The 14,855-nt window shown below is 48.9% G+C and overlaps 1 protein-coding gene across 3 annotated transcripts in view; it reads left to right on the forward strand.

Moving 5' to 3' along the window:
- Nucleotides 1–13,703, forward strand: part of phkb (phosphorylase kinase, beta) — a 111,225-nt gene extending 97,522 nt beyond the window's left edge. For 2 of the 3 annotated variants that reach the window (XM_030088580.1, XM_030088572.1), the window contains 7 exons: nucleotides 5,367–5,457; nucleotides 6,499–6,704; nucleotides 7,202–7,336; nucleotides 7,478–7,607; nucleotides 8,276–8,383; nucleotides 9,414–9,554; nucleotides 11,751–13,703. In XM_030088580.1, the coding sequence (XP_029944440.1) occupies nucleotides 5,367–5,457; nucleotides 6,499–6,704; nucleotides 7,202–7,336; nucleotides 7,478–7,607; nucleotides 8,276–8,383; nucleotides 9,414–9,554; nucleotides 11,751–11,888 (949 nt within the window). In that variant the 3' untranslated portion in view covers nucleotides 11,889–13,703. Of the gene's footprint in view, nucleotides 1–209; nucleotides 301–5,366; nucleotides 5,458–6,498; nucleotides 6,705–7,201; nucleotides 7,337–7,477; nucleotides 7,608–8,275; nucleotides 8,384–9,413; nucleotides 9,555–11,750 lie in introns of all 3 variants that reach the window. The other variant, XM_030088590.1, reaches the window with a different exon arrangement.
- The last annotated feature ends 1,152 nt before the right edge of the window (nucleotides 13,704–14,855 follow it).

Raw genomic sequence — 14,855 nt, forward strand, 5'->3', positions numbered from 1 at the left:
TTATTTTTAAGAAACTGTTTACAATCAAATTCGATAGAATTAAAAAGATGTTTCCAGCTGATTTAGCTCCTCTGAGCTGCTGAGCGGCGGACGTCCCACACGTGGCTCCAGGAGCCGCAGGTTTCACAGCGCCGCTTGGACCTCACACCCTCAGGTCTTCAGCTCACCTCTCTGTTTCCTGTCATGTGACTGCTGTGGCTGAACCCTAGGCTGGCAGTGCGCATTGCCGCCGCCATTCTCGGGAAGTTTGCCGGCTCTATAGCTCCTCACATCACCACCATTCTGGTGCATGGGAAACAGGTAAAGTCCAGGAAGGGCCCTGCATGCGTTCTTATCCGCGTTAGCTAGCTAGTTAGCTAGCTCCAGAGCTGTGTGAGGTTCAGCCCAGTCCCATCTGAAGATTCGTCATCACCAAAACTATTCACAGAGCTTCTAAACAGTCAAAGAAAGAAGAATTGGCTTAATGTGAGGTTTGGGGAGATGTTCTACAGCTACTCTCTCTGACTACTGACATGCAGCAGTGGCTGCTTGTAATTTGATACCAGCCTCATGGGCTTTCCACCTGCTGCTTTTTCTGAAGAAGCATCAGACTGTCTGAACCAGGTCCACGTTGAGGATTTCCAGTTTTGTAAATGCATCCTGCAGACACTTCAGAAGTTCTTTTTAAGGATTTTAAAAAAGTCAATATTGTGGTTTTACCCTGGCTGAAGAAAATGAATAGATTAAAACTGAGATGTGGAAAGAGCACGATGGTTGAGTGTCCTTCTGAGCGTTTCTGTGATCGGCCTTCAGCCGGTGACTTGAAGGTTCTGGTTACGTGAGAACCATCGACTGGAACAGGCGTTGGTCTTCAAATATAGACAAAAACATTTTGACATTGCTTATGTACAAACGGAACTGCTGAAAAGTGTGCAGTTTGCATGCCAGACCACTAGGCGGTGCTGTGGTTTTACAGTATAACCATGCACAGAGAGTAGGATGATGAAAATGATAAAAGCTATTTTAAAAACATGTTTTTAGTCCATTCAGCGTCTGCATGCCAGAAACGTTCTCCTCGTATGCAGATGATGGTGGAGTAAATTCTAAAGAACGAGCAGCACAAACTCTCTCAATCCTCAGCTGTTCTTCTGTTTTGGAAACTTTTTCCAAAATGAGCCATTTTCAGAGTCTCCCACAAGCCGTTATCCTGTAAACAACAGTCAGAACATAACAAAGGCTTGCTGTTTTCTCTGGAGTGTTGTGGTGTAAGCGGGCCTTAAACTGACCAGTACTGACAGCGATAACCCGGCGATCCTCCCCAGATGTTAACCAGCTCAACCTGTGTGCCTCGTGGTTTAACAGCAGGACATGGCTAACTCTCACACAGCCGCCAGCTAACAGACGTCACCGTTCTCTCTGTTGGCTGAAACGCTCCGCCGTCCTGTTGGTACTCCACCACTGAAACAGAGTCTGCTGCAGCCCCGGGTCCGCTTGAGTCCGGGGGGATTTACAGCCTCCGTGGAGAACCCAACCTGATCTCAGATCCTCAGATCCCATTTAATACACCAGGTTCATTTCACCGGATCAATATGAGGCCTGATCAAAGACTGTAATCCTATTTGTTCCCTTCGCTGCATCACATTGACACACAAAAGCCCGGAGCGTATTCAGTGTAGTGTGGACAGAAAGGCTTTTCATAGCAGTTTGACGGTTAAAGTCTGTCCCTCTGGTTTCTAAATGTGTGTCTGATGATGTGAAGTGAAGGTAAATAGATTGTTTCTCTTCCTTTCAGAGTGAACCCACACTTGAAATGTGACTTACAGTTAATTCATCTCAAGTAACATGTTCATGTTCAAAACTCACTGGAGAATTATTCCAGTGGCGTTCACAGCTAACAGGTAAAACAGGTATTTACAGACTGTGGGAAACAGATAAACTACAGTTTATCTTCGACCCTCGCCACCCCAGACGGGTTTAGAGGTCAGACATTGAAACCGTTGTCATTCGTCCAGATCGGAGGCGTCTCCCAGTGGATGAACCTTCGTCGTGGCTTCGTTTTGGTCTTCATGCTGCTCCTTTAACTCGGGGATGTCAGACTCGTTTCAGTTCAGCTGTCTCATCCTGAGTGGGCTGGAAATTAAGACATAATTTAACAGTAAAAATGAGACATAATAACATTTACATTCCATCTCTAAAGTGTTTCCTTGTTGGCGTTCAAAGTAGAAGTGACAAAGATAATATTTTAACAAAACTAAAGAGCAGTGTTTGAAGACCTCTGGTTTATCTGAACCTCCTGGTGTAAAATCCAACGTTCAGAACCTTTCCGTAACTGCTGCATTCTGCATGTTTCTCCAAACTGCCCCTGACAGCATGGCATTGAGGCTAATGCTAGTCAGCTAGCTGTGATGGCAGCATCACTGTCGTCTCAGCTCAGCTCTCGGTGTTGTCGCTACTCCGAAGAACTTTGCTAAAAAGAATCACAGTTTTCTTTGAAGCTGTTCCCATTTGCTTGGTTCGTTGGAGGACCAGATTGGAGCCACTTGTGGGCTGATTTTGGGCCACGGGCCTTGTGTTTGACACCCCTGCTTGTCTGACTCCAGGTTTTCTGTGTAGAGACGTCATGTTCGTGGGTCACATGATCACTCTGTGCCCTTTAACGACCTTCACTGAGGGCTTCCAGGTTAAATGAGGTTCATCATTCAATCAGAAGGTCAGAGGAGCAGCATGAACTGATGGAGCCACCGGGACCTGCAGACCGCCGAGTCCTTTGCCCTGAGACTGCTGTCCTGTGTTTTTGGAGTCCTGGTCTGGATTCATGTGGAACATTAAACTACAGGCAGGATGGTGCATCAACCATTGTTTTCAGTTTCTGTTAAATATCATCCATAAAACGACGGAGTGAGAAACTGGACTGTTGTGAAGCTCTGGTGGGAGAATGTACAGACGCTGATTTAGACCCAACATCAGAACTTTGCTTTTTGAAACGCGCCGATCCAGAACCCCGAAGCAGACGGTGTGATGAGTTTGAGACGGGGACGCTGCAGCTCTGTTTGGTGTGTGTGGTTCACTGGCAGAAAGCTGAGCCGCCACTGTGAGCTTCCATTGCTACATGTGAGTGTTTCATCCGTCCTCCAGCGGCTGCTGGGACTCCTCCTCGCCATGACTGACACCACAGCCTTTTATTGTATGCTGTTTAATTAATTAACGAGGTTTTAGCGGAGAGAAATCTGATTAAGTGAAAATAAGCCCAGAGGCTGGTTTTCAGCTGGCTGGGAAGGAAAAAAAAAGAGAGAAAAAGCATCAATTCTCACTTCAATTTACTTTCTCATTTACGTAACATCGGCCAGGAAGTGAAGCTTGAAATAGGTTCCTCAACACAGCCCCACGTCATGCCTGCTAAACGTTAAAGCTCTGTTGCACTTTTTATTCAGCGCGCCTTTGTGTTTCTGCAGGTGTAAGCACTGAACACACACACACACACACACACACCAGACAAGCTCTCGGCATATAATAAAAGGAGGTTGTGTTTCAGTTGATTATATTCATGAACCCATTAATGAAATTATTTCATGTGTTCACCTGTTCTGTAAGGATGGCTTCTCTCTCTGTGTGTGTGTGTGTGTGTGTGTGTGTGTGTGTGTGTGTGTGTGTGTGTGTGTGTGTGTGTGTGTGTGTGTGTGTGTGTGTGTGTGTGTGTGTGTGTGTGTGTGTGTGTGTGTGTGTGTGTGTGTGTGTGTGTGTGTTTCTATAGCAACGTGGCTGCCGGCTCCCATGTGAAGATAACCAGTCTCTGAGCTGATTCTCCTCATAGGATTCCTGCAGGAAAGAGGAGGCAGTCTGAAGTCTGCACTGAGTCTCATGAGCAATAAATCCCAAAATGAGTGAACATTAAAATGTTTTAGGAGATTTTTGCTTTAACCTCATCAGTCAGGGCTGCCACTAACATGTTGAGCTGTTTCTGTGCCATGGAAAATGTTTTATGACCCCAGGAGATAAATGATGGCCTTTTTTTACCAGCTGAAGTATTTTTAACATTAGGAAGTTAATGACACTGATTATTAATAGATTCTCTATTGGATATTAATGCTGTCTGTGCTTCACATGGCAGTCTCTGTTTCACACAGGCTGAAGGTACACTGTGCTGAAGGGAAGCCTCTTCTTGTAATGCCTCTTTATCCACTGAAGCTCACACACCTCACTGCTACGGTCACCTTAGCATGTATTAATCTTAACTGCAGCGACTGTTTAGGAGCTGGAACGTTCACTTTACCTTCAACATGACGCTTCTGTGATTTTATAATACGTGGAGTCCAGTTTTACTTTACTGTTTTTAATGAAAAAAATTATGAGAAATGTCCAATTGGGTTAGCTTCAGTACAGAGTAGAGAGAGAAAACATAATGGTGAGGAGACTTTCTGCGGAACCAGACTCAGAGGACGAGACTTTGTGCAGAACCAAAATCAGAGGAGGAGACTTTGTGCTTTTCCGGTTGGAGTCGGAGGATAGAGGACAGAGCAGCCTTCACTTTGGCAGTCAGTGGTTTGTCATGTGGAACCTCTTTCTAACCGTGTTAGTCTTGAGTACATTACCATCTCTTTCTATTAGCAGTTAGCGATTTCTGTTTGTGGTTAGCAATTTCTGTTAGTTAGTGGTTTCTGTTCATGGTTTCTGTTAGTAGTTAGCAGTTTCTGTTAGTAGCTAGTGGTTTTTAGTGGTTTCTGTTAGTAGCTAGTGGTTTCTGTTAGTAGCTAGTGGTTTTTAGTGGTTTCTGTTAGTAGCTAGCAGTTTCTGTTAGTAGTTAGTGGTTTTTAGTGGTTTCTGTTAGTAGTTAGCGGTTTCTGTTAGTAGTTAGCAGTTTCTGTTAGTAGTTAGTGGTTTTTAGCGGTTTCTGTTCGTAGCTAGTGGTTTCTGTTAGTAACTAGCAGTTTCTGTTAGTGGTTTCTGTTAGTAGCTAGCGGTTTCTGTTAGTAGCTAGTGGTTTCTGTCTGTGGTTTCTGTTAGTAGTTTGCAGTTTCTGTTAGTAGTTAGTGGTTTTTGGTGGTTTCTGTTAGTAGCTAGCGGTTTCTGTTACTAGCTAGTGGTTTCTGTTCATGGTTCCTGTTAGTAGCTAGCGGTTTCTGTTGGTAGCTAGCGGTTTCTGTGAGCGCGTGCTGCTTCCGCCTCTTTTCTTGTGGTATAAAGTGGTATTACAAGCTGAGGCATCAGTGGAGAAAGCCAACATGACATTTCATCAAATGTTCTTCACCTTGTTTCTTGATTGTTTCATCTCACGTTAGCTGATTTGTGAATGATTAAACTGCAGATCTCACATGTTGTACCTTTCAAGTCCCAGCTGTTAGCTGTTGCTGTCATGATGTCAAGATTGTTTTTGTCTTTTCACCCACTAGGTCTGTTGTCCGTCTTGCTGCCAGTCTCTTAACTAAGCTAGTGGACAGCCTTGCCCCCAGTATTACTAGTATTTTAGTGCATGGCAAGCAGGTAAGTTAACCCCTAGACAGGGCAGTGTGTGTGCTGTCTGTCTGATCTTTATGTTTTCAGAGGTTTTAATGTTCACTGATTGGAAGAGATTGAATTGATCAAACCAGAAGCCCCTCATGCTGTCATCCTATGGGAGACGCACAGACCAGCTGCATGCTGCCATCCCCCATCTCAGCCCACCTCCACTGTGTGTGCTATGAGGCCGCCGGCGTGCCCGCCACCGGATGCTAACCGCGCTCTGATACATTCTGACCCGTGAATCCGTCAGGTGCCGCTCCCTGGAGCTGGATGAGTCTCGGCGCTTCGCTTCCCGTCAAGTGTTATTGAGAGATTAGCCTCCTCTCAGGAGTGTCAGTTATCTCGCCTCACTTTTACCCTTCTGAACAGTTTTAGGCATTTCATTATGCTGAAGTAGCTCAAGGTGTGAATCTGCATATAGATTGCCTACCGGAGGGAGAGCTCCTCTCGACATGATTGGAAAATCTGATTTCAAATCTGAGTCGACTGTGTTCCTCTGCTTACAATAACAGCTCAGCTGGAGAAGATGAGCGGCGCCACCCCGTTTAAGGCCTTCCCCTCGCCACTCCTCTTAGAGTTCCTCATTCTCGGGGTGTTTTGTTTGAAGCCAGAGCTTCGTTTGCCCAGTGGGATTGGTTTGAGGCTGAGATTCCTTCAGCTGGAGGGGGGAGTGTGTCGTCTCACCGCAGCCTGGCTGAGCTGTCTTCCCGTCAGAAGAACCGGAGACCAGAACCGTTCCGGGGATTTCTGTGGTTTTGAGGAATCGCTGCACGACCATGCATCGTGCACGTGCTTAAAGCAACACGTGCACGGAGCCTCCTCTGAGAAGAGGCTCCGTGCACGTGTATAAACCAGCATGTGCATGGTGCACGTGCACAGAGCATCCTCTGCTCAGACTTTGCGTGTGTGTATGTGTGCACACTGGTGCTCAGAGAACTTTCTAACCATACCTGTGCATTGTTTGTGTGTGTGTGTGTGTGTGTGTGTGTGGGCGGGCGTGCGTGCGCTGCCTGTGTGTCCCAGGTGACCCTGGGAGTGTTCGGCCATGAGGAGGAGGTGATCTCCAACCCGCTGTCCCCGGGTGTGATCCAGGGCATCATCTACAGCAAGTGCTGCCTGCCCGGCGGCGAGCGGGAGGCCGTCCTGCAGCAGGAGCTGGTCATCCACATCGGTTGGATCATCTCCAACAACCCGGAGCTGTTCAGCGGCATGCTCAAGATCCGAGTGGGGTGAGACCAAGGACGGCTCAGTGCAGACACATGGCCATGGCATTTCTTAACATCACGGTTATTCCACTTCCACCGGAGTTGTTAAGAGTTTAGTTACTGGATGTCGTTTTCCCTCCCGGTCGTCAGCGGCTGACTTGAATAAACCCCGCCAGCAGGCCGTGGGAGCGATGCTCATAGATGCGGTTCACTGCAATCCGAAGGCGGCAGAAAGCAATTTCACAATCGAGCAGCTGGAAGCAGGTTCTTAGTCACTGCTGCTGTTTTCCTCTGCTAATGGCAGAACAATAATGTGCAGCTACAGGAACCGGAGGCTCACCAAGCGTCTGCTCCCACACAGGTCACACATTAAAGTTGTGTCTGTTGCTTCCTTTGATAACTTCCTGCTTCATCTTCACGTTACAAGTGTAAGAATCCTAGTGTTGTGCTTTTTGCGTTGTGCTGAGTGATGCCGCCGACCCCGAGGCGCTGAGGTCCCTGCTGTCCGGATCTGTCCCCAGGTGGATCGTCCAGGCCATGAAGCACGAGCTGAAGATCCGTTCAGGAGACATGGCTCCGCAGGACATCTACCAGCTGTCCCCCAGCGACATCAAGCAGCTGCTGCTGGACGTGCTGCAGCCGCAGCAGACCGGCAGGTAGTCCTCCACCCGGACTCCCCCGTCACACAGGCCTTCTCCACCGGACTCCTCGGTGCCAGGGCGGTAAAGGTTTGTCCTCTCCGGTCTGATCTGGCGCTCAGAGTCGGCTGTGTCTGTCCCTCCTCCGCCGGAGCTCAGGTCCTGGCTCAACAGGCGGCAGATCGATGGCGCTCTGAACCGGACCCCTCTGGGCTTCTATGACCGCGTGTGGCAGATCCTGGAGAGGACCCCCTTCGGCATCGTGGTGGCCGGGACCCACCTCCCACAGGTACCGGCCGCCCCCAGGCTTTCTGGGTAAAGGTGACTCTGCAGGTCGCTCTGCAGGGGGGGGGGGGGACTTGAACTTTACTGCACTGTAAAGAGGAAGGGGTGCAGATCAGAGCTCCACCACACCGACAGCATGTCTGTAAATGGATGCTGTCTCCCCTGAGCGAGGCGCTCACAAACAGCTCAGGATGTTCTGTCTTCTAACGACGCCGACGGAGACGCACAGGGAAAAGGGCGGAGCTAGAGAGGAGGACTGACTGGTTCTGAAGAGCTGAGCTGCTGCTGCAGAGGCAGCAGCTGGTCCAGGTCTGGTGTCTCTGTTCAGGGTCCCCCTGTCTGCAGCAGCCCTTCACTCATGATGATACCTCCTCCGTGCTGCCGGAGCATTTACGTTCATCCTTATTCATCCATTCATAGACCAAACAGCTGCTGTCAGCGGTTCTGTACAGCTCCTTGTTGGAGAACAGCAAGTTGTAAAATAGACCTGAAACACTTAAGACTGACAAAAGTTTAGAGAAGGTCATGTGAAGGTCACCTGGGAAGGTCAGAGTGCATTCAGGTTCATTTCAGCGCACGCTACGATGTGTTTGGTGTCCTGATCTGAACCTCAGGAAGTGTGTTTGAGGCGGCGGCGGCACTCACCTCTCTGCTCTCCGCCTGTCTCCGCAGCAACCCACGCTGTCCGACATGACCATGTACGAGATGAACTTCTCTCTGCTGGTGGAGGACACGCTGAAGAGCATCGTGCTGCCCGAGTACAGACAGATCATCGTGGAGGTGAGCGGGCGCCACGCCGGCGCTCCGAGAGCCTTTCTGTGTTTTCACCTGCTCCAGCTCTGATGAGGAAACCCTGACATCTGGAATACACAGCATCTCCATTTAGCAGCCCGCAGGAACAGCCTCCTTTATTTCACTCTCCTCTCGAGACGTGTCTGCTAGAACGGTCTTCATCGTCTGGATTATCGGAGCCGCTGTGACCCTGAGATCTGAGGCTGGAGACTCAGATCAGCTGGCCCTCAGGGGAGGAGGCTCCTGGTCGTCTTTCCTCGTGGGAACCAGTTTCCTCGCAGCTCTCCAGGACACGTTCAGTTTTCTGGACTAACAGACCTTCAGTTCTTAGAGGAATGACAGACTTCTGTTTGTCCTTCCTGAGCCGACTGGCTCTTCATATCATATCAGTGTATGAATTCTAACAGTTGTCAGGTGTGTGTGTGTGTGTGTGTGTGTGTGTGTGTGTGTGTGTGTGTGTGTGTGTGTGTGTGTGTGTGTGTGTGTGTGTGTGTGTGTGTGTGTGTGTGTGTGTGTGTGTGTGTGTGTGTGTGTGTGTGTGTGTTCTCGTATTTCTATCCTTGTTGGGGCCAAATGTCCCCACAAGGATAGCAAAATGTGGAACGACGTGCCTTGTGGGGACCTTTTTCCGGTCCTAAGTAGGAGAAACAGTGTTTTCTTGACCATGTTGTTGTTACTGAAAAAAGTAAAAGTGCAAAAACATTTCTTTAGGGTTAGGCTTTGTTGTGGTGTGGGTTAGGGTTAGGGTAAGGGTCAGGGTTAGGGGCTAGACATGAATGGGAGTCAATGGACGGTCCCCACAAGGATAGAAATACAAGACTGTGTGTGTGTGTGTGTGTGTGTGTGTGTGTGTGTGTGTGTGTGTGTGTGTGTGTGTGTGTGTGTGTGTGTGTGTGTGTGTGTGTGTGTGTGTGTGTGTGTGTGTGTGTGTGTGTGTGTCATGTTGATTCTAATGGATTCTAATGCTGTGATAATCCCCTCCTCCCCTCCTCCCCCGTCCCCCTCCTGGCGGGGGCAGCTCCTCATGGTGGTGTCCATCGTGCTGGAGAGGAACCCGGAGCTGGAGTTTGGAGATAAGGTGGATCTGGACAGTTTGGTGAAAGAAGCTTTCAACGACTTCCAGAGAGACCGGAGCCGACTGGAAGGAGCAGAGAAGCAGGTGGAGCTTCAGGGACTTCCACTGTTTCCTCCCGTCTGTCAGACTCAGCTATCACTCCAACTCACTCAGTAAATGTTCAGACAAGGCAGGACCTTCTAAACCAGGACCGGGGAGTCCTGGTCCTGGAGGCCGCTGTCCTGCATAATAATAATAATAATAATAATAATGATAATAAATTTTATTTGTAATGCACTTTACATTTCAGAAGAAATCTCAAATGGAAACAAGGTGGATCTAATAGGCCTTTTTAAATAGAAATGTCTTGAGGCCTTTTTTGAAGGTTTCCACACTTCGTGGAGCCCTCAGGGTCTCGGGGAGAGCGTTCCACAGCCGAGGGGCCGCTGCCTGGAAGGCCCCGTCTCCCATGGGGGAGAGTTTAGTCCGGGGGTGATGGAGGCAGGAGGAGGAGGAGCAGAGGCTTCGTGTGGCGGTGTGGAGGGTCAGTAGTTCGCGGAGATAGGCGGGGGCAGTTCCATGTAGGCCCTGGTGAGTGAGGAGGCAGACTTTGTAATGAATTCTGTATTTAATTGGCAGCCAGTGGAGATTTTGGAGTATGGGCGTGATGTGATCGAATTTGCGCCTCCTCGTCAGGATCTGGGCAGCACAGTTCTGAATGTGCTGCAGCTTTTGCAGACTCTTGCCAGGGATCCCGACGAGGAGGGCGTTGCAGTAATCCAGCCTGGAGGAGATAAAGCCATGGACCAGCCTCTCAGCATCTGGCTGGGAGAGGGAGGGGCGGAGTTTGGCGATGTTTTTGAGGTGGAAGAAAGAGATTTTACAGAGGTGGCGAATATGGGTTTCAAACGTGAGCTGAGGGTCAAAGATGACTCCAAGATTTTTAACAGAGGATGACAGGGGAATGTTATGACCAAGAATGGGAAGACTGCTGAGGGTGAGGGACTGAGTTTGATGTGTGGTCCCAACCAGGATGGCTTCTGTTTTATTGCTGTTCAGTTGGAGAACATTTTCAGACATCCATGCCCTTATCTCCTCCAGGCAAACACAGAGTGCTGACGGCAGAGCTGAGGGGAGTGCAGAGTCCATTTTTATGCATAATTGAGCGTCGTCGGCGTAGAAGTGGAATGAGACATTTTTTTGAATGATGTGACCAAGGGGAAGCATGTATATGGAAAAGAGGGTCGGACCAAGAACTGAACCTTGTGGTACACCACAGCTTACAGAATGGGGGAGGGACTTGGATTTGTCGAGTTGCACATATTCTGTTCTGTGCGTGAGGTAGGATTGGAACCATTTGAAAGTGGTTCCAGTGATAGCGATCACTGAGTGGAGGCGATGGAGCAGAATGGCGTGATCAACGGTATCAAAGGCAGCTGACAAGTCCAGTACCAGGAGGAGGGATGGTGAGCCCTGGTCCGCAGCCATGAGTAGATCGTTCGTGATGTGGACCAGAGCTGTTTCTGTGCTGTGTGCGGATCGGAAACCAGGTTGAAATTTTTCGTATAATTGATGGCTGTGAAGATGAGTGTGTAATTGAGCTGCAACAACCTTTTCTAATACTTAACAGAGGAAAGGTAATTAGAAGTAGGCCTGTAGTGGACAAGGATTTCAGGGTCGAGAGAGGGCTTTTTCAGATGGGGCGGATGACTGCTGTTTTGAGAGCAGGAGGGACCTGACCGGACTGGAGGTTAATGCATGTTTCCAGTGTTCCTCTGCTGGAGTCAGTGACGGGGTGACCTGGATAGGCCTGACCTCTGGCAGTGTGTTGAAGTGACGGCGGCCCTCCGGGACCGGGATTCAGCCGCTCTGGTTATAAACAATTACTTCGATTAAAACGCTGCGGCGGCCATTTTCCAATTCATTTCAGCCTTACTTCATTCTCTGAAGGTTTCTTTTCTGTTCTCTGGTTTTCAAACAGCGTAGTTTGACTTGGAGTCAGATTTAGCCAAAGTTGATTCATACGTTATTTATGCATTCATGGACGGACGGTTTTTGTCAAGTGTCACATATATCCATAAATATTGTACCAATACATCACCACATCTTTTTTCTAGGCATCTCTTTTTTATGAACTCTACATTTTAAGAAGTTTTGTCTCTTCACATAAACACACAGAGCACACATCAGCAAGGTACACTCAATAAAACCCTGGAAGTAGTTTGGAGGAAACGACACAAAGTTGAGTATGAGCTGTAGGTGTGTGTGTTCAAGTGTTTGAACGTGTGTGTGTTGTTGCAGGACACCATGGAGGTTTTCTACAACACGTCAGCGGTGGGGAAACGAGGAACGTCCAGCTACCTGACCAAGGCCGTGATGATCCAGCTGCTGCAGGGCGACATCAAGCCCTGCAAGGACGACCCCTGCTCCGTCAGCTAGACCCCGCTCCGTCAGCTAGACCCCGCTCCGTCAGCTAGACCCCGCTCCGTCAGCTAGACCCCCGCTCCCTCAGCTAGACCCCGCTCCGTCAGCTAGACCCCGCTCCGTCAGCCAGACCCCGCTCCGTCAGCCAGACCCCTGCTCCGTCAGCTAGATCCCCGCTCCCTCAGCTAGACCCCCGCTCCCTCAGCTAGACCCCTGCTCCGTCAGCCAGACCCCGCTCCGTCAGCCAGACCCCGCTCCGTCAGCTAGACCCCCGCTCCGTCAGCTGGACCCCCGCTCCGTCAGCTGGACCCCCGCTCCCTCAGCTAGACCCCTGCTCCCTCAGCTAGACCCCTGCCCCGTCAGCCAGACCCCGCTCCGTCAGCTAGACCCCTGCTCCGTCAGTCAGACCCCCACTCCGTCAGCTAGACCCCTGCTCCGTCAGCTGGACCCCCGCTCCCTCAGCTGGACCCCCGCTCCCTCAGCTAGACCCCCGCTCCGTCAGCTGGACCCCCGCTCCCTCAGCTAGACCCCTGCTCCCTCAGCTAGACCCCTGCCCCGTCAGCCAGACCCCGCTCCGTCAGCTAGACCCCTGCTCCGTCAGTCAGACCCCCACTCCGTCAGCTAGACCCCTGCTCCGTCAGCTGGACCCCCGCTCCCTCAGCTGGACCCCCGCTCCCTCAGCTAGACCCCCGCTCCCTCAGCTGGACCCCCGCTCCCTCAGCTAGACCCCGCTCCGTCAGCCAGACCCCGCTCCCTCAGCTAGACCCCCGCTCCCTCAGCTAGACCCCCGCTCCGTCAGCCAGACCCCCGCTCCGTCAGCTAGACCCCTGCTCCGGCACATCGTCTAACACCAGCCACTCTCACCATGGAGCTCTGACTATGACCTTTAACCCCTCTCACTTTCAGTTATAGTTCAAAGTGACAGTTGGAGGAATCTGATCCGACTCTCTTGTTTTATTTTTCAGTGTAAATGTAATAATCCACGCACTCGGCTAGCTGTTTGTTACCATCATGAAGTGACCCACTGAACCCAGATAACGACAGCAAACAGTCGCGCCTTACAACCACCGTCCGATACAAACTCAAACCAAACAGCAAGCAGATCCACAGGCAGCATGAATCAGCAGAGGAACTGTCCATCACTGCAGAAAAGGACTCACAGTTAGGAGGAGATGCAGCGAACCGCATGTGAAGCTAACAGATTAGAAGTTACTGCATAAAGAAAGTATGAGAAGTGTTTCCCTGACGTCCGACTGGATCTGCTGGAAATCTGTGTAGAAACCAGGTCTTAACGATTTGTGACGTTTGAATGAGTCTTCCTGATATTTAACGCTTGATTCATCTTCCTATTCGTGCTTCTTGTAAACGTCCATCATGCTCAGCGTGCCATTCAGTGTAGGAGTATAGATGTGTGTGCGTGCGTGTGTGTGAGTGTGTGTGTGTTGGGTTTCTCTGAAGAACTCGCCGTCCTCTGCTGCATGACAATAGCTCCTGTTTGCCGTCACCATTGTGAGAGTTTTCCTCTGAAGGCTCCAAACACACATTTGAGAGGTGTGTGTTTTCACAATGGCTCTCTGCATGACAAAGCCGGCTGCTCGTCTCCAGCCCGCCGCCCGCCGCAAACGGCTGTTTTGTTGAGCGCGAGCCACGGAAATGATGGCTGCCATCCCTCGGTAGAAATGATAAAAGACTGCTCCAACTCCCGAGAAAGCCTGCCTCACCGAGCGTCACCGCACGGTGTGTGTGTGTGTGTGTGTGTCTTTTGCCCTTGTTGTCAAAAAGAATTATTTTTAACTTACAAACTGACTTGGAAAAATAAAGTTGTGGAACGAATCACTGTGCTCTGCTGTTTATTTCATGTGAAATATTGCTAAAGCGTTTAATAGTAAATTGTGTGATAATACATATATTTTCATAGAATGACAATTATTTCATATTTCACCTGAGGAAAGAGAGCAGAAATGAGCACTACATGTTCATGTAGTGCTCATTTCAGGGACACTGTTAGTTCCCACATTCTGAAGGGCCTTCTTTCTCATTTTTCCATAACGGATTTTAAATGCTGAAAAGTCAATATATATGCATTCAACTGAGCCTCTCCTTAGTTGCCAAAGAACCACATCATCACTAGTCACAGTGCAGCACCAGCAGATCAGCTTCAGTTATTGTGGCAAAACTAATAAATTCTAAAGTTTTAGCTGGAAATCCAGATCAACAGCCAAATGACAACCGTGAACATGAAAAATTTCGTAAAACGCCATTTCTGTAAGCAAATCATTTAAACCACAGAAATGAATGGAAGTGACACAGTAACAGGGTAACAAGCCACGTGATTTATTATGAACACAGAAAGTGACAGAACAGGAAACAGCAATTTAGTCAAATGTGAAAGTACAGGTGTGCTAAACGAATCAAGATACAGAATGGCATGACTTGTACCTGCTGCCTCTAAGAACACAAATAAAGCAGTAGTTTAATATCTGAAATAAAAAAAAATGTTCATATGAAAATATAATATTCCTGAGGTGATTTTTTTCATAATATTTGTATTTATTCAACACATTTCAAAGTGTAGTGCAAAAAAATACATACTTTTTTTTATGTAAACAATAAATGTGCATGATAGACTTTACAAAGTTCTGCAGCAGATATCTTGTCATCTTCAGGTGACTTTGCTTCCCGAAAAAATAACCAGAGGGAGGAGGCACCTGCAGCCCATCTGTTGCATTGGTGCTTCTCTGTGCCCGCCTGTCCTTGGGCGCTAATGTCAACATCACATCGACAAAGTGTGCAATAAGCATGTAAATCGCCTTTGCTGCTCTTGCTAATAAATGCGTGCTCTTTTGACCACTCTGAGCTGAATGACATTCGACTTTTCGGCATGTTGACGTTCAACGAGATGCGGCAGCTAGCACATGGAACAGGGGTGGCTTGTTTACATTTTTTTAACCAATGAGAAATCAGAAAATTGAGTGACACTGC

The sequence above is a fragment of the Salarias fasciatus genome, chromosome 1 (assembly GCF_902148845.1).
Source record: "Salarias fasciatus chromosome 1, fSalaFa1.1, whole genome shotgun sequence".
NCBI lineage: Eukaryota > Metazoa > Chordata > Actinopteri > Blenniiformes > Blenniidae > Salarias > Salarias fasciatus.